General features: G+C 42.8%; 1 protein-coding gene across 1 annotated transcript in view; it reads right to left on the reverse strand.

Annotated features, from left to right (window-relative positions):
- METTL25 (methyltransferase like 25) overlaps positions 1 to 24345 on the reverse strand; it is a 231543-nt gene that overhangs the window by 58245 nt on the left and 148953 nt on the right. The window contains exons 8-11 of the mRNA XM_068276853.1: positions 17158 to 17187; positions 14539 to 14612; positions 10915 to 10956; positions 7159 to 7252 (exon numbers count right to left, since the gene is read on the reverse strand). Coding sequence (XP_068132954.1) covers positions 7159 to 7252; positions 10915 to 10956; positions 14539 to 14612; positions 17158 to 17187 — 240 coding nt within the window. The remainder of the gene's footprint in view (positions 1 to 7158; positions 7253 to 10914; positions 10957 to 14538; positions 14613 to 17157; positions 17188 to 24345) is intronic.

Raw genomic sequence — 24345 nt, forward strand, 5'->3', positions numbered from 1 at the left:
GTAGCCGCTCTCCTCAGTGGCATCTCCTATTACAGCAGCGCGCTCGGCGGCTGCTGTGATGAGCAGGAAGCGGTACAGCGGCTTCCTGTAGCGGCGATATGCATCGCCGTTACCATGGGAACCGCTGTGCCGCTTCCTGCTCATCACAGCAGCCGCCGAGCGCGCTGCTGTAATAGGAGATGCCACTGAGGAGAGCGGCTACGGGGGAATCTAATCGGACAAGAGGCCGCCCGCTCATGATAAGGTAACAGGAGCGGCGGCCGCGGGGAGGGGAGGAGCGAGAGGCCAGACCTGCCGCGGCCTGGTGGTTGGGGACCCCTGCTGTACGGCACACCAGGCAACATCTCGCGGCACACTAGTGTGCCGCGGAACAGCGGTTGAAAAACACTGTTCTAACCTTTCAACCCTCTGCAATTAAAAAATATTAAAAAGTACCTTAAATAGCACTATCAAAACTATTTTCAGTATTTTCTAAAAAGGAGGAATTATATTGACAAGGTATGAAAAAGATCACCTAGGACATAAAGTGAATTGACTTTTTCTCCCGAGTTATCTCTTAGGAAATAATTTTCATATACTCTTTAAAATAACTTTTAAGCATTTCATAATTGAAAATGTACCCAAAAGTTGCAGAAAAAATACTATCAAAATAATTTTGCAAATGTTCTTGTTTGCTGTTGCTTTAAAAAGCATGTTATGGCGAGGTGTAATATCACCTAGGAGAAAATTAAGGAGAAAAAGTGAATTGCATAGGGGCCATTGTCTGTTTTTGTAATTATCAACAAGCTCCTAAGGCTTGGGGCCCACTAGAAATCGCATATAGCTCTTTTGAGAACAAAAAACAAATCGATTTCTGGAGCAATTTCAAGGAATGTCATTTTGGCCTCTGCATTACCTGAATGAAATCACGCCAACATTGCTGCAGGACCTGCAATTGAGATTTGGGGAAATCACTGTTGCTCTTGTGGAATCAATGCCATAGGCTTTCATTAGCCTAGCACTTTTTCGAATCGCCGGCAATTCCTAAAAAGCACAAATCGCTCCTGATACCCCCAGCCCTACTACCATAAAGAGCCTTGCAGGACATTTCTCTGATAACCAGTGGGAAACTTTGGAGTAGCCCAAAGTATCTATGGGCAACGCTTTCACACCACATTTATGCTCCATCTCCCAGAGGCCGAGGGTGGAAGCAACAGGTTTTAATTAAGAGGAAAATTGTGTAATAATCTGTTTTGTCCTAAGGCTGGCCAATGTGCAAGATGCTGTGCTAATCCCTTTTACTAACACCAACTGAATGAGAGAAAAGTGAAGATAATGATGCAATGTTATTAAAAAAAACAACTATATAACTGAAAATAAAAATATGAGAATATGAGTACTATACATACAATTCATTATATCATTTTTTTTTTCGCTTCAGAGTCTCTTTAAGGTCTAACTGTTCAAAGCACATTTTCTGAACTCTGAAAAGAAGAAGCTGATGCTTGCTGAATCTCTCTGCTTTGTTGCAGTGAGCATACTGTTATTGTGATGGCCACTGACCTGACAACAGCACTGTGGCAATTTTTGTCCATAAAATAATAAGACAATTTTACTAATCAGAACAGGCCAAGCATACACAATTTATGGATCCGGATCACGCAAGTCTCTTCATGCCACTAAGTGATTTATAAACTAGAAAGACTGCTATCAGCAAGTAGGACTGAGGGCTATAAGAAATCAGAGCATTCCACATTTATTCTGACATTCCTCCTGAAGTTCAGTGCAGGTAAAGCATTTAACAAGCACAATGCATTTTAGGTAGGTTTCATACCACTTTCAAAACATGAAAATATACCGTTAGGGCCAAATAATACAGGAACTGACAAAAAGAATTCAGCAAAAATTCTGTCGTATCATTATCTATCTCACTGTGCGACTTTCAAAACAGGAGATGCAATGTCCCAGCAGTATGCAAACACAATGGCAAAATCAATGTAACAACCTATTCCTTTTTATTTTGATTTCTATATCAATATTTTGCAGCTTATTCTGTATTCACACACCGCGGATATTACTTTGAAAGCTATAGTGTGTCGGTAAAGATTATGGAGCTATTGCTGGAAATAGCAGGATTCACCGTTAAAAGCCATTTATTTCTAGTGATTACAATGGAGTATTCAAAGTGGTATTGCTATGCTACCTGTGTAGTTCTTCTTCTTCTCCTGCTTCAGAAGCGTCAGCAACTCTGAGATGAACAGAAACTCTGCACAGAACTAAACAGACTCTGATGGCTAAAGATTGATTGAATGAATTGGTGGCTGTCAGGGAATTAACCCATAAGCAGCTTCAAAGGAATTATCCCATTTGAGATAAGTGCACTGCTTTTGACCTCAGTCAGCACAACTGCTGTGCTGTAAATTCTTGGAATGCTTTGATGTCTCTCTGCTAGCAGATTATCTAGAAACCTAATGCAGAAGTCCTGTGTTACTGTCTCACACTGCCCCTTAGTGACAAGTGGCCTTAAATACACATAACAGCAGTACCTATTATGTGCACATTTTGCAGACATTGGCCAGTCTTTGCAATATTGTGTGTGAATAACGTGTGCAGTGTCCATTACAATACACAGTACAATGCAAATAAACAATACACATCATAACGCATGCATTGTTATATGTGAAGAGTGGTGGAGCACACCTCTTATCCCTCCTCAAAAATTGGTGAACTATACAAAAGATGGGCTCACAGCCCTAAAAACAGTTAAAACAGTTGTGGAGCGCAACCAAGCAAACCCCATGCACATCACCCACACACACTGGTACCGGTACCAAGAAAATCTGGGTTTTCTGCAGAGTGCCGGCGAGAGATAGAGGGATGTAAAGCCGGGCCTCACTGCTTGAATCACTGACATTGGCAGGTGGACGAGTGTACATACAGGGTTAACAATGGCCAAGCAAGCGGTAAGGCCAACAGGTCATACACAACACCGCTGGTGTTCTCACCACTCCGGCGTGTGACCGTCCAGTCTCGTCAGGGCCTCGGCTTTTCAAGATGACCATGTGCTGCCTCTTGCCCACTGTTACACCACTCGACCTGCGCAATAGACTCCAGCAGGGAGTAGTAGCTATGCAGTGCTCCAGGTGTCCACCGCTGCTCAGCGTCAGTCTGCGCTCAACACAGAACGGGAGATAGCCCCGCCCAGTGATGCATTGTGCCCGCCCACCGCGAGCTTCGTCAGGATGATTGACGAGGCGGTGGGCACACCTCTTATACAGTTCCTGATGTAACAACGGCTACGCGGCTCGGCTTCTCCCATATCTCCGTGGCAACATAGACATCACAAAGCAGAGGTTAGCCGCAGCCAACATACAAGCTTATGAAACTCCGGTTCAACATCCAGGATACATCTCCCTCAACAGTAATACTTAATCTGAGCTTATAGTACACCAAAAGATGCTTTCTTCAGCAACGGATGTCCATTACTTTGGAGACTGGTTTTATAGAGGGCTTTTGCACAGACGTTTGTAACATTTAAAGGGCTATACCCAGGAGAATGGGGATATAAATCTTGTAATATTATTATTGGTTCACACTTTGACTATTCCTGAGCAGGTCGCTACGGAAGATCTGTAATGCCCCATCCGTGTCTGAACACAATGTCTCATGCCCGTAGCCACGGTCACAAAATCTCTCATACATTGCTAATGCTTCTGCGGTAATATCCTTCTCCCTAGATCCAGAAATCAGTAGTAAAAATAGACTGACAAAGCGTTTTACCATAAGGCACTGTAGGCACGTGCCTAAAGGCACCTGATGATGGAAATGTGGCTTACTCTCCTCCCCAAGTGCCTCCCTCCCACCTTGCCTATGCAGAGTCCTGATCAGGGTGTAAAGGAGGGGTTACTGACCTAGCTCTTTGCATTCCACTGACCAGAACATCTTTTTAATCGGGGGCACCTCTACCTATTTAATACTGAGGATAACTCTGGCTACCTAATGCTAAGGGACAGCTACCTATGACGGGCAAGGGAAGTAAGCGAGAAGTGACAGCTGGGCCAGACAGCAAACTTGCGGTGCGGCTCATCTAGGGTTGTAGGTGTGTAGGTTCATGGAGGGTAAAGTCTAGGAGTGCCAGGACATCTATGCCTATAGGCTACTGGGATGTAAATCTAGGCCTAAACCGGATCCATCCAGGATGAAGATATAATGCTCTTTTATTTCAACCGTATAATAGCATGCAGCACAATCAGCAATGTTTCGAAGTGTATAGCTTTTCTCAAGCCGTGTTTCAAGAAGATCTCATTGGAAAGGGTTTTCAGCTACTGATTGGGATGAAGCTCAATCCTGGGTAAAGTTCCTCATTAAGCCTGTCAGGATGCATATTTCAACTATTCCTTGCCGTGCACTCAGGCCATTCCCATCACTCTTGCCGATTCGGCAACGCTGCGATTCACTCGTTCTGCTGTCACAGTGACAGCAGAGCTCAATTTCCCATTGATGAGGCAATTTCATTGGTTCCTGACTCAGTGATTACTGTGAGCCAATAACCGTAATCATGGGCTAAAACAGGAAAATGATGGCTCTGGTCCTTATGGGGCCAGAAACAACCTGTCCCAAGAAGTTAAGACATTTTAACCTTGCTGTATGTATAAGTACACAAACATTTAAAACAAGATCTGTATTTGTGGAGCTTCTTGAAAAAGAATAAGCTACCAAAGTCTAGGCATTTTAATATGTTTTTATGTTTTTTTTTTATGTTGTTAAAAATGAACTGGATTCAGTCTGCTAGCCAACGTTTTACACTCATCTTCAAACACCTAGAAATATATCTACACTATCTAATAAGGTTGAGGTAGCTATATAAAATAGAATCACAGTTCCCAGTACACATATTTGTTATTATTTGCAGCTGTATATAGAGTAGCGTCTATTTGAATGCAGACAGTTAAAGAGGAACTCCAGTGAAAATAATGTAATAAAAAATGGTGACATTTTTGCTGTGGGCAGGTGATGTAGCTGCTGCATGTTTTTTGGCAGTTGGAAACCGCTATTTCCAACAAGGCAGCAAGGTCCACAGACAGGAAACTGCCAGGAGTACCACGGTCCTCAGAGTTTCTTGTGGGAGGGGTTTCACCACAATATCAGCCATACAGAGCCCCCTGATGGTCTGTTTGTGAAAAGGAATAGATTTCTCATGTAAAAGGGGGTATCAGCTACTGATTGGGATAAAGTTCAATTCTTGGTCGGAGTTTCTCTTTAAAGAGGAACTCCAGTGAAAATAATGTAGTTAAAAAAGTGCTTAATTTTTACCATAATTATGTATAAATGATTTAGTCAGTGTTTGCTCATTGTAAAATCTTTCCTCTCCCCGATTTACATTCTGACATTTATTACATGGTGACATTTTTACTGTGGGCAGGTTATGTAGCTGCTCCTAGCTGTTTTGGCTGTTAGAGAGAGCTGTAAACAGCTATTTCCTGTCTGAGAACCTTGTTACATTGTAACAAACTGCCAAAAGTACTGCGGTCCTCAGAGCTTGTTGTGGGAGGGGTTTCAACACAAAATCAGTCATACAGCGCCCCCTGATGGTCTGTTTGTGAAAAGCATTATATTTCTCATGTAAAAGGGGGTATCAGCTACTGATTGGGATAAAGTTCAATTCTAGGTTGGAGTTTCTCTTTAAACAGATAAAAAATGGATTACTCTTCTAAATGCATTTAAATTCAAAACATCTTTCAGCATTTAACACCCTTGCGCTGTTAGCACATGCAGCAAAATTTGACAGGAAAGATTGGGCAGATTCTCTTTCTGCTGTAACAAGGTTATGTTTGTGTGATGATGCAACTTGTAGCATATTTAGCAAACCCATTATTTCGTTACAGTCTGGGATGATGCTCAGAGTCATCCTGTTGGCACACCATGGGAAAAGCTGATCTGTAACACAAATATCCAGCAGCTTCACTGCGAATTTAAACAGCCATATGTGTAGTGTATCTGAGACATTACAAGAAGTATGGCAAAAAGGAAATGCAATGCAATCATTCTGCAAAAAGAAGAAACATCTACAGAAAACTAACCATAACATGTTATCAGGTGATAGAGTTGCACTTATAGTTGAACTTAACTGTACATTACTTATTGAATAAATTTTAACATTCAACATTGATAAACAGTCATTTATGGGTTATTTAGTCAATGTTTGACCATTGTAAAATCTTGAGCCACCCAGAGTTATTTTCTCAAATGTATCAGTGGCACTGGCACGTTAAACGCTGGCTAGGTGAATCCTTGTAAATGTTCCCTACCCTATGAAGTGAGCAGGAACATCACCTAATCTCTTAGAATGCTCTGGGGGTAAAGGCTGCATAGCAGCAATATACACCAACATTTAGATATAAAAAAGCATTTGATGCTGAAACCAAGAAAATTAGGATAAATGGTTATCTTGAATAACTTATTAGGTTCTACTATAAGTAATTAGGGTTACTAGGGTTGGTCAATGAGATGCTAAGAATATAGAGTTGATGCAGCATTATGCAAATTTTGTATGCAAATTTATGTAGCTTGAACGTGAACCCAAATCCTGCTGATGTAAAATTTGATTGGTCCATTTTCAGTCTGCATACATTTGCATAATCCTGCATCAACTCGAAATTATTTGCACCTCATTGACCATCCTTAACGGTTACTCTTTAAAGGACTCATGAGGTGAATAATCCCTGGATGGGATAGCATCTGCTGTGCATGCGCGGACGCAAGCCTTTTTAGAGTCTTTTTAGAGTCTGCCAGCGGGAGATGGGGGAAAACTGGAGCTGTGGCTAGGGACACTCGTGACTTGTAGGGGCTGAAAGAAGCCCCAGGAAAGTATAAATAGTTAATTCACGTCATAAGACCTTTAAGCTATATGCCTTTAAAATGCTTAGGTCTTTTTACTCACGCATTGATAACGAATTATTTTTTTTTTTAAATAAAACATCAATAGATTTTCAACAAACATTTTAAAGAAATTATATATATATATATATATATATATATATATATATATATATATATATATATATATATATATATATATATATATATATATATGCATGCATACACATACGGTATATATAAAAAACCTATCAAGAATCCAAAAAAAGTGCAGCAAAATAAAGCCAGTATAACTGAGCCCACCTTTGAGTCGTCTTGTCCAAATTTTTTCAGAGATTTTCTGACATAGTCAATGAAGTTAGATGACTTGGAGAATATTTTTCCAACACGTTGATCACTACAAAGGCAATTTAATTTAGGTTACAGTCTGAAATGAATAATTTAGGAAAGTTAGAGCTAGACATTAAGTGAAATGCTTTCAATTTCCTTAAACAGGCTATCCAAAGTGATATCCAGCTCAATGCTCTCCATGCACTCACCAAGAGATTCTTCACCAACCATGCAACAAGATGTTCAGACAGAACACAGATATATGATTAAATGAACACTGAATATCTGAGCTTAGGAGAAAAGAATGCAAGTTCGAGTACTACTAAGGCAAAAGTCCTCAGATGAGACTTGTCAGTAATTTTGTACACAACTCCAGCGCTACTCCTGCATAAGTCTGCCACCAAACATCCTTTGAAATGCAGGGTTAAAGTGAAGAATCAGACCCAGGGTACACATCCAAAATCGCCACCAGGCCAAGGCAATATTAATCCTTCTAGTTCTCATGACCCCATACACCTCCAATCCAGTTAGAATCCAGGAATCGGTAAATGCAATTAAATAGACAGAATGATGTAAGTGCACACTGCTTTTGGCACTGTTACTTTATTTGCTCTTTATGAGCCAAACGAATGATCAGGTATGAACAAAAAGTTTTAAAAGAACACTTACAATCAGAGCCGGGACAAGGTCCTCCAGCACCCAAGGCTGAGATACCAAAGTGCGCCCCTCCATCCGTCCCACCCCAGCCGTCACACACTGATTGTCATTAGGCTAAGACACGCTCCAAGGCACCCAACACCTAATCTCTAGTTATCTGGCTTGCAGTCACTGCCATGTATCCCCTTTTATTATTTTTCTCTGCTTCAAACACAATAGGGGAATGATAGCTGAGTGAGTTGTGCGACCCCCTCTTACACTGCGCCCTGAGGCTGGAGCCTCTCTCGCCTCTGCCTCGGCCCGGCCCTGCTTACAATCGAGCCCTTATCACAAGGACCCGATAGATGCAAAACACCTTATGTATGAAGGTGGGCACTGTCACCTTGTCCTCCATCTACTCTACTCTATCTTGGGCAGAATAAATGGTGGACAAAGCGACAGTGCCCACCTTCATACATAAGACGTTTTGCATCTATCGGGTCCTTACGATAAGGTCTGTATTATTGTTCATACATGATCATTTGTTTGGCTCATGAAGAGCAAATAATTTAACAGTGTGCCATAATGTGTGCATTTAGATGGTTCTATCCAATTGATTACATATACAGATTCTGTATTCTCAATGGATTGGAGGAGTATGGAGATCGCAAGAACTAAGGAGGAGGATTAATATTTGCCTTGGCCTGGTGGCGACTTTGAATGCTTACACCTTATATCCTGCGTCTGATTATTCACTGGTAAGCCTGCACTTTGACAGGTGTTTGGTGGAGGACTCATTGAGGAGTAGCACTGAAGTTGTTTTCAAAGATACATGATTGGCAGTTGTAATGCATCCTCCTTCTGCATGTAAAAGCCACCACTGATTGAGTTGTAATAATATTCCATGAATGTATTTCTAGTACAGTTCACAGATTAAATTTTGTGTCAGTGTTTTATGGGCTAGACACACGATCAATATGTAGCAACACAGATATTTAGCTCTACTTCTAAATCCTTGTACATATGCTAGTCTAAACTCAGCAAATGCGGGTGGTCAGTGCCCTTTCTGTTGAGAATCTAGCGAAAATAAAGCCGAGTTGCTGAAGAATGTGGAGTATCTTATTATCTGCGAGTACATTGTTCCCCTCCTTAACCCACCCCCCTTTCCCCACCAGTAGCTGCTTAGTCATCTGACATGCCGCTATACATCCTCCTCCACCATGACAACAGAAGAAGTCACTTGGCTGCAGCCTTTTGATGCGTCTGTACAGCACTTGGCCCCAAGCTTTTGCCCCAAGGATTGCATTTCAGGCACTATATGCATTCTATTGTATGAACCTTCATTTTAATCAGTGCTAATGTCTATGTATGTCTCATTAGCAACTTGTTAAGTCACCTGTGTGCCATAGCTCTGAAGGAGATGCACAATGGAAAATTGCTACATTAGCAGCTGGAGTGTTTTACAGCAGAGGTCAAATTTAATTTTAACCCTCATAGTAATGATAACTGTATTTGCACCTTATATCACAGCTATGGGTTTAGTTCTAGCTGCAGAAGCGTAGATTGTTTTAAACAATTCAGGCTCATCATCCGTCAAGTACTCCATGGGTACTGGGGGAAGGACTGCTGACATCACTGTATCTATCAGATTATGGATTGTTAAAGCGGGATTGTCAGCCATAAAATCAATTTCCATTTACTCACTTGCTCTGTATTTATTACGCTTTCTACAACATGACCCTGCAGGCCAAACATTAAAATATAATCATAAATGTTTCTGCTGTAATAAATCTTATCTCAGTCAGCCTGGTTCTATGTGGTACATTGCTGATGAGAAGGAAGCTCACTATCTCTCCTCCCACATTCCTGTTCCATACTGATTGGCTGAGGGCAGTTCAGTGTGACACAAGGCTGAGAAGGGAAGAGCTGTTGAAATACAATCTATGCTGTGCTCACATGTGTTTACAAAGCAAGGTAGAAATAACAGTACAGCTTCTAGGAGAAAAAAAAAGAAAAAAAGAGTAAGGCCTGGAACTCATTAGCAGTGCTTTCTAAGTGCTTGTGATTTGAAAAGCTCTTGCTAATGTAATGCTGTGTGTGTGATACCATTTGAGGGATGTGGTTTTTAAATAATCACAAATTGCACTACATTAGCAAGAGCTTTTTAAATTACTGGTGCTTATAAAAGCGCTGCTAGTTTGTCCCAGTAAGGGAGGAAATGACATCAGGATTGGCTTGTCAGAGGCAGTCAAATGCCTGAAACAGTTTTCTCTTTATTTACTGCATAAAATTCAATAAAATAAAAACGTGCACCATACAATACATCTGTTATGTAAGTAGAACAACTATTATTCTACTTATATATGTGGAGTTTGTTTTTCCGGGGATGGTATGGCTTTCCCTGCTGCTTTACAGGGGACCTTAACTCAAATAAAAAAAAAAAAAAAAGGAGTTTCACTTACCTGAGGCATCTACCAGCCTCCTGCAGTCATCCTGTGCCTTCGCAGTCACTCACAACTCCTCCGGTCCCCAGCCAGTTTAGTTTTTGCCGACTACTACTGCTGCCGGATACGCGTACCTATGTATGCATTCCCGCTGGTGGAGGAAGCTATCGCGGACATTAACATGTAGGTTTTTACGCGTTGCAGGTGCAACACAAACAATTATGCATTGCACCTGTTATGCTTAAAAATGTACGCGTTAATGTCCGCGATAGCTTCCTTCACCAGCGTTAATGCGTGCAAAGGTACGCGTGGCGGCCCGCCGACTGAGTCTGCAAAAACGAAACTAGCTGGCGGCGGGGGATCGGTGGAGCCTTGAGTGACTGCGAGGGCACAGGATGGCTTCAAGGGGTTGGTAGATACCCCAGTTTTTTTTTCTTTTAGAGGTAGGTGAAAACTTCAAGTTTAAATTTGTGAGATAGGAGACACAATTAATTATCTTGACTCTGGGTGGCTGCTTAAATGGATAATGAATGCAAATCTGCATAAACGCTCCTATTCGTTAATAAAGTCATGTCACAGTTCAATACATGTGAAAGGAAATATAACAACAATGAATAGAATAAAAACATTTATCTTATCATCCTCTTACATTTTCATGACATTCTCACGATGTGGAACGATCGAATAGGACCTTAAAGGGAAACAATTGTTGAAACTTTGTGTAATGCTGCTTACATTTCAAAGTAAATTGAAAAGTTAGATAATAAATTGCCTGACATGGAGAAAACATCATTATCAACAAAATAAATACACAAATCAATATATTTTGCAATACACCAATATAAGACTACCAGTGAGACGTTAATATTGAGTTGATGTACATTTTATGTAAATGTATGCACATTTATGAATCTTGGAAGTGGATTGATCATATGCAGTAGTTGATCATTTTGATTAGTCCAGGTCCAAGGTGCATACTTGTACATAAAATAAACATAACATTTTTATCAACCAAATGTTATTAGCATTTCATTAGCCAGATCTATCTTTAACAGCTCTAAAGCCACTGAGTTGAGAAAGAGGATATTGCTACTCCAACTGAAAAAAAAATTCATATGATTTTTTTTTTTTTTATTTACGTTTTGATTAGATTGAGAAAGGGTTTAAATTCCTCTCTTATTTTATTGCCATTTGTATCCTCACAAAAAAGATCTCCTTTCATTTAATGTCGAATCAATTCAAGTGAAAGAAGGCCTTAAAAATGCAAAGATCTCAAAATGTGGACATATCTTTATTTCCATTCTATTATAAAAAAGATCTTGTGTGTTTTTTTCACCATCATTGGAAACACCACCTTTTGTTTCCCTTATTCCCAGACACAGTTAGCAATAAAAATCGGAGAATTCCTACACAGTGGCACAGCCTCATCTGCTGAGCATCATTTATTTATTTTATGGACATATTCATTTGGTACTTCTGCTCTAAGGCTGTGTTCCACTACAGCAGAATATGGACTTTTTTTTGTCTGCTTTACTGTATCGGAAAACTGACAGTAAACAGATCCTATTTTATAAATAGGATCCGTTCACACTTGTCAGACTGCAACTGACCCTTTTGATTCATCGTGGTAAGCGGACCGCACTTCTGTGTTGTCCGCAATTTTTCTGAAAGAGCGGATGCGTTTCACATATAGACTATGGTTGAAATGCATCCACCCGCACATGCATCAGACCACAATAGAACATCAGAGCTGACACTACACTGTACACTCCCGCTGGCTGTTCATAGTCTCTGGTCACCATTACAGATGGCCACTTTCAACATAACTCCTTCAAGAGATTTCATGGAGTGGTATGCTCATGTCTCCCTTCTGTTCCCCATCTTAGCCCTAGCACTACTGAACAGAAGTGACACAAAAACCACATGGTTAAAACCAGCCAATCAGAGACTTGCTCATCAACCAAATCAGAACAAACTGATCAACTCTAGCCATTATTATCCTAGTGGTTATCACTCTAGAATCAGCAGGTTGGAACTGGGTTAGAAACTAATTGTTGTGGCTCATCGGCAGCATTTCAAAGTGAGATCAACATGCTACCTGTCCATGAATGGGCGGATCACTATCACTACATGAATGGGCGGATCACTATCATGGGACTAGCTGATCATAATTGCAACTGAGTTGTACCCTTGTGTAGAATTTAGCTTTTAAACAAAAAGGTACTGGGAAATTTGCAGTAAGCAATAAGAATACAATTGAAAGTACTGTAAGTAATAAGGCAAGCAGGTAAATCAGTTTCACAGTATAACACAGAAAGAAAATCCCCACACATGGATAAAAGCACTGATTTCTTCACACTTACTTTTACTTCATACCAGTAAGCACATCTCCTCAGATATTTTAAAGTTAAAAGGAACAGTGACTAGGGAGTGCTGAGCTCCAGCATTCTGCAAAGCAGACATTACTATTTAGAAGAACAATTAAAGGGGCAGTATGGCAAACATAGTTTATTATAGTTTATAAAATAAATAATGTGAACACGAGGCTCTGGTTCTGCCGAGGACACATGCAGAGTCTGTGTGAGAGAAAGGAGGGGCAAACTCAGCCAGAGACTGTGCAGAGATTAAACACCACATCGCAAGCAGCGTGTAACTTCTTATCACAGGGAAAGGATCTTTCTAAGCAGAACTGCAGGTGCTCCCCCCCTCCTCATGGTTAATAAGCTCTTCTGACCTCCTACTTATCTGTGTTTTCCCATCCCCCCCCAGCTGCAGCAATATGTGCTGTCACACACCACTTTACTTTTCACCAGCCATTTACCTCTTTTTATAACTTGAGCCTCTTGTGCACATTATTTATTGTATTAACTAAAATCAGCCATTTTCGCCATACTGCCCCTTTAATAACTAAAAAATGAGTAACTTCCAATGGTAGACATTGTAAACTAAAAAGTATATAGCAATAGCCCATGCCTGGTGGCAGCTAATAAGTCCCTCTTACCCCTTCTCCTCACTCAAACAATGCCTGCTCTCAGTTTGTCCCCCCGACCCGCATGTATCAGTAGGCGGAGGGGGCAGGACTTTAACTCCATTACTCTTTGGCTTCATTTCACTTAGCATTAACACATAAATAAAGCAGAAAACAACAGATTTTACCAAACATTATATAAAATGTGAATTCATTAAGGGTGTAACCGCATGAAAACTAAAATAACTGACTAGTGAGGTAAATGACAGACTTGTGTGGTAAATACCTCATAAATGCCAAGTCACAAAGATTAGCTCATGCAGTAAAACAAGTGAAATGTTCAGTATTTAAGATAAACAGCCATTTGGAAAGGTTATAGAAGTGAGGAAACAGAGCAGAGAAAAGGGCGAAGGCAGAATTAGAAAGGCTCTTCTCTATAAACACACACAGGGTGGATTTCTCTGTGTTTTCTTGTCTCTTGTGCAAGAGTTTAGGTCCACTTCAACAGCACATGAGTATTAATTCGACAATGCATCAGGAGTACAGCAGCACACAGCATGTGTTAACCTGATACATGGTTTTAAAATACTGGTAATAAAGTTAGTTTCTGAGCTGTTACTTTGAAAACAACTAAAGCCATTTGTGCTTAAATTAGTGATTAAAAAGCCACCCAGCATTTCAAATTGATGACTTCAGAATTTCAGCTGGCTGATTTGACACACTGTTATTTGTGTATCTGTATTACTATGGTACTGTACTACAATTCATACAAAGTGAACCTGAGGTGAGAGTGATATGGAGGTTGCCATATTTATTTCATTTTTATAAAATTCCAATTGCCTGGCAGTCCTGTTGATTTTCTCAAAGCAGGTGGTTTTGGTGCACAGCACTTGCCTACAGGCATCGAAACCAGGCGCCCCATAGCAGCAGTGTAATGCTGCACAGGTGTATAAGGGTAATTCGGAGCACACGCAGTTGCTGGACCCCAAAATACATCTCCCTCCAAGTATTTAACGCCGCCGTAGATTTTTGCAGGCAGCAGGAAGAGCCAGCATTCAGCATACGTATACGATCTTCTGGCATCAGTAGTGTCTGTGTCATAACCCTAAAACAAGCATGCAATTAATCCAGTCAGACCTGAGTCAGAGCACATGATCTGCATGCATGTTCAAGGTGTATGGCTAAACGTATTAGAGTCAGAGGATTAGGGGGATGGCCAGGCAACTTGCACCGTTTAAAAAAAAGAAATTAATATGGCAACCTCCATATCACTCTCAACTCGGGTTCCCTTTACATTCTCCATACCTTTGTGTGATGCCAAAGACTTCCTTGCAGATGACCTGAAGCACTGCTCGGCAAAACAAGGACTCAGTAGGGAGCTTGTAAAAGCAAAAACAAACAGCAAAACAGGAAACATAATTGTCAGTTATATACAATGCTTACACTATTAAATAATCTAACAAGTATTTAGTTAAATCAGTCTGAATCAAAAAGTATTAGTAGTCAAGTGCTTTCATTTTTAGGGCTAAAGGTTTTCAATAAAGAAACAAACAGCAAAGAAAAAATGGGGTTTTCATTGTGCCCCTCACTACCTTTGATGGTGACATCCTAGGATCATAATACAGCTTTTAGGTGCTCTCAGGATAAAAAAGAAGAAGATAGTACCTTGGCATGAGTGCTAACTCTTTCTAAATGTATCCAAAAACTTCACTTTCAAGCAAATACTGGCTTGCTGGACTCCTGGTGGGCAGATGATAAGCATTGTTTATACCTCTTGATACCAGAGGACATCAAGGGGGGGTGGCTTCACACACCAATGGTGGTCTGCTGTGATTGGCCTTTGTGCCCACTCGAGGTTCTGCTGGTGGGACTGTTATCATACAATGTAACGCTATGTCAGCCTTTTCATTACTATTTTGAAGTGTGACCCGAGGAACTACTGGGATTCCTTCAAGGACTGGTAGTGGGTACATCTTCTGCTTTGAAAGTGGACTACACCAACCAGCATACTGTGACTTTCCTATGGGCCTGCAGTGCAGTTAATTTTATTAATAGCATATTGAAAGACTGTGACTTTCCTGTTCTCCACTACAATTATTTTAGTACCCGATATATCATAGTGGTGTTTTATATATTGTTAGAGGAAGCCATTGTCAACCTATACCAGGAATTCTAACAATTCTTTTTTCACTACAACTTAGGATTCCAGATTCTGGGAAATATTCCATATGCTCCTGCATTTTATGGTGCAGTTTCTATCCAGGATCATACTGATGTTCCCCAGGTAGCACTGGACAGGCTCCAAAGGCAATGAGCTCAGCTGCTAGTTTGTCCAAAAATGTAACAATAAAATTCAGAAAGAAATATTATGGTGAATAACAAACGTTACTGAAATTGTGTTTGGTTTATCATTATAGTAGGACAAAATATTGTTCATGCCTATTTAATGCAAAGGACAACAAGCAAAAAGGCTTTTGGGCTGGGACCCACCACACATCACAGTAACTAATTGCAAACACTTGCGCTTTTGAGGGACTGATATAGTGCCTGCATTCCCTCTAAATAAATCACTCCGAAGGATTAAAATAAATCCCTCCGAAAGATTAAAATGGTAAAAATAGAGAGGAAGTAGTTAATATCCCTGGTGGTAACCCAGCGCCAGACTCAGTAAAAAAAAAAAAAAAAAAAGAAGCTGAGAGCAGTAAACCCGAGCTTGGCTCGGGGTAGCTACTGGAAGGTATAGGGAAGCAGCGTGCGTGCAGCGGCAGTTATAACTCACCTCCCATGGATCTGGACACTCGCAGCATGACTTAGTTTGGTCCTCAGAGGCTCTCGAGCCCTCGGGTAAGACAGTTTGTCACATGACTACAGAAAACAACCTTACCATAGGGTAGAGCGCCATGCGGAGGACAGGTGGGTGAATTGCAGTGCAGATCCCGGGGAAGTGAGTTTGTGCAGGGGCTGCTGTAGATCTCACTGTGGAATGATTTTTTTCCTGCGTTTAGACAATTAAATCAGCTGAGGATCATACCGCCAAGGAGGTTAATAAGGAGTTTTATTGGTTACCTCATTTTGCAAGGTAAAGCGTTTAAACAGTGTAGCTTTTTTAGACATTTTAAGATCTCTTATGTTTACCTTACATTCCTTACCCTCTATTATATTGTGCTTATTATACGCACCTATGCCAGGTACTTCCCATCACAGTGACCTGTTTTTGTAGGACTAGTACTATACGTAACCACAATTACCTCATCATTTCATTTGGCAATTGAGGTAGGCTTTAAGTAGATTGAGCACTAACAGCCAGGTGCTTTATATTAAAGCACCTGGTTGTCCTACCTGCACTACCTGCTTCTTCTAAGCCATCGCGAAGACCCCAAATCACCAGTCTTCCCACACGTGGCTCCGGCCTCCCCGAAGAAAAACGGCATGAAGTTTACTGAAGTAAAAAACTTGGCATTTTTCTACGAGTAGGAGGGGAGGCGGGGCCACGCAACAGAAGTCATGTGATTAGGGGACTTCGGGACAGCTTCAAGGGAGAAGGCAGCGCAGGCAACTATAACTTTCTTTTACAGAATTGCTGCTGGATTTTACCTAACAGACTGAAGATCCGCTTTAACTGAAGTCAGATGTATTGGAAAATATCGCTCCTTACTTGGTTCAGGCAATATATTTTACTTCTCTATGTATACTCTATTAATGTCATTAAACGCTCTTTTACACAAACAAAGTTCAACTAAAGTCATACTGTAAAACAAGCCAAGCTATAAAACCACATACATGCAAAAGCGAGCCCAAACAAGCATGCAGTGCAAGTAGTTAAGTTCAGGCAGCTGGGGATCTGTAAGTTAATATTTGGGTTATGCGCTAACAGAAATTAGAAGGATGACAGATACATGAGATTCAGTAAACAAAACTACTTACCCCTTGGCCGACCGCAACACGCTCTAGAGCCTTGAGTAAGAACAAAAAAGAAAAAAAAAATGATAACGTTCATTTGTTTAGGTCTTCGTCAGACAGTATTATAAATGTACTGGTGGAATGAAGAGATTAATTATGTGACATTAAATAAACTTGTGCACTGCGATGTGTTAGCCTTGTGTGTAGGGCTGTTAATCAGAGCGTTTATAGCATTTTTGGTTTATTTTAGACAGCTGAAGATAGGAAAAAGACTTTCGCACAAATTTTGGAATTACTGACAAATAAAATTCCATTAGAGCTGGCTATGAGCCTGACACACCACAGCAACCAATCAGCACTGTCCACTGATTTAGACACGGAGCGTACGTTTGCTTTATTTCATCAAATTAAATGATCAGGTAAGATGATATATTTAAACAGAACACAATTATTTTACTGTATAAATACTGTGCAAATAGCATTTTGAAAGCAGCTTGCCCTATTCCCGTTGCCTGACATTCATATAACACTGCATTTAAAGCGGACCTGAACTCAGAAGTTGCTCTCTGCTCTAAAAGATAAGTAACAGCATAATAACCTTTCAAGAAAAACATTTCTTTCTTACAACGGATAGAAATCCTGCAGCAAATCTGCAGTGTGTCTACTTTCTGCTTTCATGGAAGCAGACATAGGGTTAACATTTTGTGTTTACTAAATATCTGCTCTGCCGAGGCAGCCAGCTGACACAACTGAGAGATCAAATTACAGTTGTGATTAGTCACATATGAGGGGGAATTAGGCTAAACTCTCTAAATACATACAGGGTGTACTTCTCTCTATTTTCTTTCCTTCCAGTGCAAGTGTTCAGGTCCACTTTAAAGGACTTCCTATGTGAGAAGGATTAAACAGATTTTACTCAACTGGGGCTTCTTCCAGCCCCACTGGCCACCCATAAAGATGGCAAACTCCTGCCGGCTCAGTGGCTCTTCTGCGCCTGCACATCATCTGGCACAGTACAGGCCAGATGACATGAACGCGCGGGCATGACTGCCCACACAGAAGAGCCGACCCGCTTGCAGGGTTGCGATCTTTACTGGCGACCAGTGGGACAATGTGGAGGATCGGAGCTGCGGCGAGGGACTTAAGCTGGCCACTAACTGTCCAATTTCTATCGAAAAATTGTTCGAGCGATCAGAAATTCTGATCGGAAGTGAAATATTGTAATACATCGTTCACTACACCATCAACGAACCAATCTTTGCTTCCTATCTATCACAACCTACAAGAAAATCCAAATTTTGGTTCGACGAAAATTCATTCGGACTAATCGATTGTGTCAACCAATGAAGATTATTTACAACCAATCCGATCTCAATTTCTGATCGCTCGAACGATGTTTCGCTAGAAATTGGACCGTTAGTGGCCACCTTAAGACTTCTAATAAGGGCTGGAAGAAGCCTTAGGTGAGAAAAATCTGTTAAAACCTTCTCGCATTGGAAGTCCTTTAACTACTTTCGGACCACCGTAATTGAAAACTACGCCCTGTTTTGATGGCTATCTGGCTGCCAGGGCGTAGTTTTCAATTAATCGCTACTGTGTGCATCTGCTGTTTTCGTCACTCCCGCTGCTGATTTCCCGCCATCTCCAGTTGCAGCTCACTTGCTCTGCCTGTCTCTATGACGGCAGAGCCCTGTGAGCGGGGCTCCTGACCCTGTCTTTCAATGTAAGCAACTCCCATTGGCTTACATTGAAAGACAGGGCCAGGAGCCAATGAAGTCGGCTCCTTGCCGCCTCACAGGAACTCTGCAGTCATTAAGACGGCAGAGTGGGTGGCCCAGGTTCCCGACGTGCGGCGGTGAAGGCTGTTGCGACGGGTATGTGTGCAGATTCAGGGGTCACTGAGCTTACCAAGCCAATTTCAGAATCAGAATCTTTATTATCGCCAAGCACGACTGGGTCGTGCCCGGAATTGGTCTTGGCACGTACAGGGTACTGATACAGGATATAGGTACAGATAACAGGACAAGTCAAGCAGTCAGAAAGGAACAGAACATTATACCAGATGCAGAGAAAGACAATGTAGCATAAGTTATAACACAAAGAAACACTCAAAAGCGCCCAAAAAGAGTCAGCTTGAGCTAGGGCGCGTCTATCCACGTACAGAGTGCCTCAGTGCAGACATGGTGTTGTGGTGTGGGGATAGGCAGTTACGTGGAGAGAGTTCAGAAGGTTGACAGCCGAGGGGAAGAAACTGTTTTTATGCCTTGAGGTCTTGGTGAAGATGGACCGGAACCGGAGCCTCCGGCTCGAGGGGAGCTGACTAAAGAAGTGGTGGCCTGGGTGTGAGGGATCACTGGTGATCTTTAATGCTCTGGAGTATAGCCTGGAGTGGTAAAGGAGGTCCAGTGAGGGAAGGGATCTCCCGATGATCCTCTCCGCTGATCTGATGACCCTCTGCAGTTTGAGTCTGTCGCTGGCAGAGGAGCTGGCGTACCAGACCAGGATGGAAGAGCATAGGACAGATTCGATTGTAGCAGAGTAGAAGTTTGTCAGAAGTTTTTGGGCCATACCAAACTTTTTTAGTTGGCGGAGAAAGAAAATTCTCTGTTGGGCTTTCCTCTGTGTGGAGGCAGTGTTGGCCTTCCACCTCAGGTCATTGGAGATGGTTGTGCCCAGAAGGCGGACGCTGGTGACTCTTTCCACCTCCTTGCCATCGATGCAGATTGGGGGCGGGGTGGGGGCGCATCTCCTGAAATCAACAATCATCTCCACAGTTTTCGCTGTATTTAGAACCAATCCGTTCTCTCTGCACCAGTGACAGACGCCTTCGACCTGGTGGCGGTACTCCTTCTCATCGTTATTGGTAATGAGACCGACAATGGTCGTGTCGTCAGCGAATTTGATTACTTTTACAGAGTCCGACGTGGATTTGCAGTTGTTCGTATATAGAGAGAACAGAAACTGCGACAGGGCGCAGCCTTGTGGGGCTCCTGTGTTGGTGATCCTAGGTTGTGAGGAGATAGTGCCCAGCCTGACAACCTATGACCTATTGGAGAGGAAGTCTGTGATCCACAGGCGTAGGGTGGGGTGGACTCCTATCGCGGCAAGAATGTCTTGCAGTATTCTCGGGCTGATGGTATTGAATGCAGAGCTGAAGTCCAGTAGGAGGATCCTGGCGTAGGAGTCTGGTCTGTCCAGGTGATCATAGACGAGCTCCAAGCAGATGTTAATGGCATCGTCAGTGGACTTGTTCGCTCTGTACGCGAACTGGTGTGGGTCTAGCAGTCCCACTGTGGAGTGTTTAAGGAGGGGGAGCACCATGCTTTCAAAAGCTTTCATGATCACGGATGTAAGTGCCACGGGCCTGAAGTTGTTGAGGTCGAGGATTCCCTGCTTTTTGGGGACAGGGATAATGGTGGACCTCTTGAAGCACGCAGGTACTTTGCCTCCCTGGAGGGACCTCGTGAAGATGGAAGAGAGGGTGGGAGCAAGCTGACGAGCGCAAGTTTTCAGGCAGGCTGGTGACACTCCGTCCGGACCAGAGGCTTTCCTAGCATTTAATCTTAGCAAGTGTTTCAGCACATCTGCCTCTCTCACTGATGGTGGGGGCGAGTTTGGGCCCAGGGCGTCAATGTCAGAGGATTGTGCAGGCGGCTGTGGGAGTCCTGCAGGTGTTGGCTGGTTCTCAAATCTGCAGTAGAAGTCGCTGAGACTCTCTGCCAGCTCATTGCTGGGTGTAGCATGCTGAGGGGGAGGCTTGTAGTTGGTGGCAGCCTTAAGCCCTTTCCATACAGCTCGTGAGTCATTTGAGGAGAGGTTTTGTTCCAGCTTTTCCGCGTAGTCCTTCTTTGCAGACCTCAGTGCCCTGTTTAGGTCATTTCTCGCCCTCTTGTAGTCCTCCTGGTTGCCAGACTTGTGTGCGGCTTCTTTGCTGCGTCGCAGTTGTCGTAGTCTTTTTGAGAACCACGGTTTGTCGTTTGGATATAGTTTGAAGGATTTTGTAGGGATGCAGGAATTCTCGCAGAAGCCAATGTACGACGATACGTTGTCTGCCCACTCGTCCAGGTTAGGCGATTCCAGAGCCTCCCAGTCTGTGCAGTCAAAGCAGGCCTGAAGTTGAAGTTTAGCCTCACTTGACCACACTTTGGAGGACTTAGTGACCGGTTTTGAGGTTTCCAGGCGCCTTTTGTAAGTAGGTACCAGGTGGATGATGCAGTGGTCAGATGAGCATAGGGCTGCCCACGGTGTCGCTTTGTATGCATCTTTCAGGGCCGTGTAGCAGTGGTCGAGGGTGTTGGCACTCCTGGTGGGGCAGGTGATGTGCTGGTGGAAGCGGGGTAGTTCATTACGGAGGTTAGCCTTGTTAAAATCCCCCAAGATAATGAACAGCGAGTCCGGGAGGGCCATCTCCCACTGCATGATGGTATCACTGAGATCACGCAGAGCAGCATTTACCTCTGCATCAGGAGGGATATACACACCCACAAGGACATAGGAGGAGAACTCCCTGGGCGAGTAGGTTGGCCTGCAATTTATGAGGAGGAGTTCCAGTTCTGGTGTGCATTTCTTGGCCAGTACAGAGGTGTTTGAGCGTCAGGCGGAGCTGATGTAGAAGCAGATGCCTTCCCCTTTCTTTTTCCCAGAGAGGATGCTGTCACGGTCTGCTCGAATGAGGCTGAAGCCTGGGAGCTGGAGGGCACTCTCAGGGATGTCTTCATGGAGCCACGTTTCAGTAAAGCAAAAGACTGGGGTGTTGTGACCGAGTTCCCTCTTGTCGCTGAGGAGTCTCAGTTCATCTAGCTTGTTGGGGAGTGTTAGCTTGATTCCTTCCGAGGTGGCTGCACGATCACTTTAGCAGCAGTCAGACCTATGGATTCAACTCCCTGGTTTTAGTGAGTAGCCTCTCTCCAGCTGGGAGATGCAATGATCACGACACTTAAGTTGGTGAAAATGCATCTGAAATCTTTATTTACAGGTCAATCTTATATACACCCTGATGTAGGGGAAAGAACCAGGTTAAACCGGTGTGCCCATGTGAAGTAGTGGAGACAATAGAACAGACATGGTAGAGACAGCAAAAACAATAGCATGTGTTGTTCTGTAAACACTGGCAGAGGTAGAATTTGTGCATGTGTTAATTTCTCAATGGACCAGGTTTTTTAACAACAATGCGTGACTAGGTCTGAGTCTTCAGATCTCTGTCACAGTGGCTTGTATGGTAATATACCAACTGGGTATTGAAATACAGGTATTGTATTCTGTCTCTCAAAGGTGTCTGGAACTTCTAGAGTGTTAATTATTAATGTATCTGTAAAGCACTGTCTGGAGGAATGTGCTGCTGACTAGTTGGAGCAATGATGTCATTTTAAGATAGATTTGATGTGCTGTATATATTTTAATATCGGGGTGATTTAAGTCGCACATTAATAAAACCTTTCAACCCAACCTTTGATCCCAACCTTTTGTAAAAGGGCGGGATCACCCAGAGAACATCACCATGCGTCCTCCTGAGTATGTTCCCTGTGTGGTTGCTGTGGGTATGCAAGCCCTACACATGGATATGAGATTAGGAATGCACTGTGCACAACAGCATAGAATTATTATACACATGATTACCCCCACTATGGTGATTATCAGCTGTTGGATGAATGCAGTACCAGGCAACCACCCAAAAACCCAGTCCCACCAATTGCTACTGATATCTTCCTTGATTTCCTTTGCTAACTCACTTAGTGTTTTAATATGGCTTTGTATTGATTTGGAGTGATCACTCAGATTGAAACAACACATACCTTCAAAAGAATCACATCCCATGTTGTGCTTAAGCAAGAGGTAATCAATGGTCAGCCTATTTTGTAGTATTGCCTGTCTAGTGCCCTGGAGATCCATTAATAATTCAGCCAGAGCACTAGAGGTGTGGTTTAACCCTTTTGCAAGTGCACAAGCAACCCTACTCAGCTGTCTGTGATTTTCTGTAGCAAGGCCGGGGACTCCAACTAGGGATATGGCCAGAGCAATGTACTCAGCTTCAGAGAGCAACTGTACTGCTGAGTTACAGTCGCTTGGGAGAGTATATCCCAAGGATCTAGGGGATCGTGAGTGGGCAATTGATTTTGGGGGTAGTATCACTGAGAGGCGGGAAAGAGTACACGGTCCCCCTGTTATATTTCCTGGGACATATGTCCAGCTGTGAGCTCCACATGTCAGTAACCATCCCTTCGGGAGCTGGACGTTTTTTACATAGCTGGGTTGAACAATTGTATGGGTACAGGTCATATTGTTGGCAACTGACTTGCACGGGCGAGGCTCTAAACAGGTGGCATTATACTCTTTTGAATATGTAGGCTGGCGACCAGGTTGTGTGCACATGGGGATGTGACTTCTATCGCAGGTCATGTCATAACAAACCTCAGCGGAGGTTACATATCCTGTTTCTACCTCTACCATTGTTCTTGTGACTGCATATGAGGATACATTGCTACAATAAGCGTACAAATTTGGATGTGTGTATACATCAGTGTTCTCCATACTTGAGTCATCCCACACTGTACCATAATGCATTCGTAAAACATCAACTGGAGTGGGAACAGCTAGAAGACAGGTTGAGAATAAATCATGGGAACTGTAGTGGTCAGAAAGGCAAAAATCTGAAGAGTTCAATATGTTGATAGCAATGAATGCCCATATGTTGTCCTTGGTATCTAATAAGTTTGGTTTTAACTCCAAAGTGGAGACGTCAATGTCTCTTGCATTTATCACTTTCTTGGGTAAGGAGGGGCATATCGAGGGTAGGTCCTCAGGGTGGTGAGAACATGCTGCAAACAACCAGACCATGGTTGCCAGCATTGTGCCTGCTGCACAGAGTGCTATTGCTGCTTGAATGGGAACTCTTCCAGGAGTAGAGGTGTACATTGGCATTGTACTGATGCTTCCGTCTGGATCCAACTGGAACTCGTCTGATACCGGTCACTCGCTCTGGTCCGCGCGCGTGGGACCCAGAGGTGGGGCTTCCTTCAATCTCGATGCGTGGATCCACACAGGGGAGTCGTCTGTCAGCACCGCAGTTCTGGTCACTGCCTGGACTGTCGCAGGGGGTCCGTAGGGTGGGTCCAGCGACTTCAACTTATGGAGGGCCTTCACCAGGACTCTGTCTCCAGGTTTGAATGGGTGGGTCGGTGCACCTGTTGGCAAAGGAAACGAGAGCGAAATATC

Source organism: Hyperolius riggenbachi, chromosome 3 (assembly GCF_040937935.1).
Source record: "Hyperolius riggenbachi isolate aHypRig1 chromosome 3, aHypRig1.pri, whole genome shotgun sequence".
NCBI lineage: Eukaryota > Metazoa > Chordata > Amphibia > Anura > Hyperoliidae > Hyperolius > Hyperolius riggenbachi.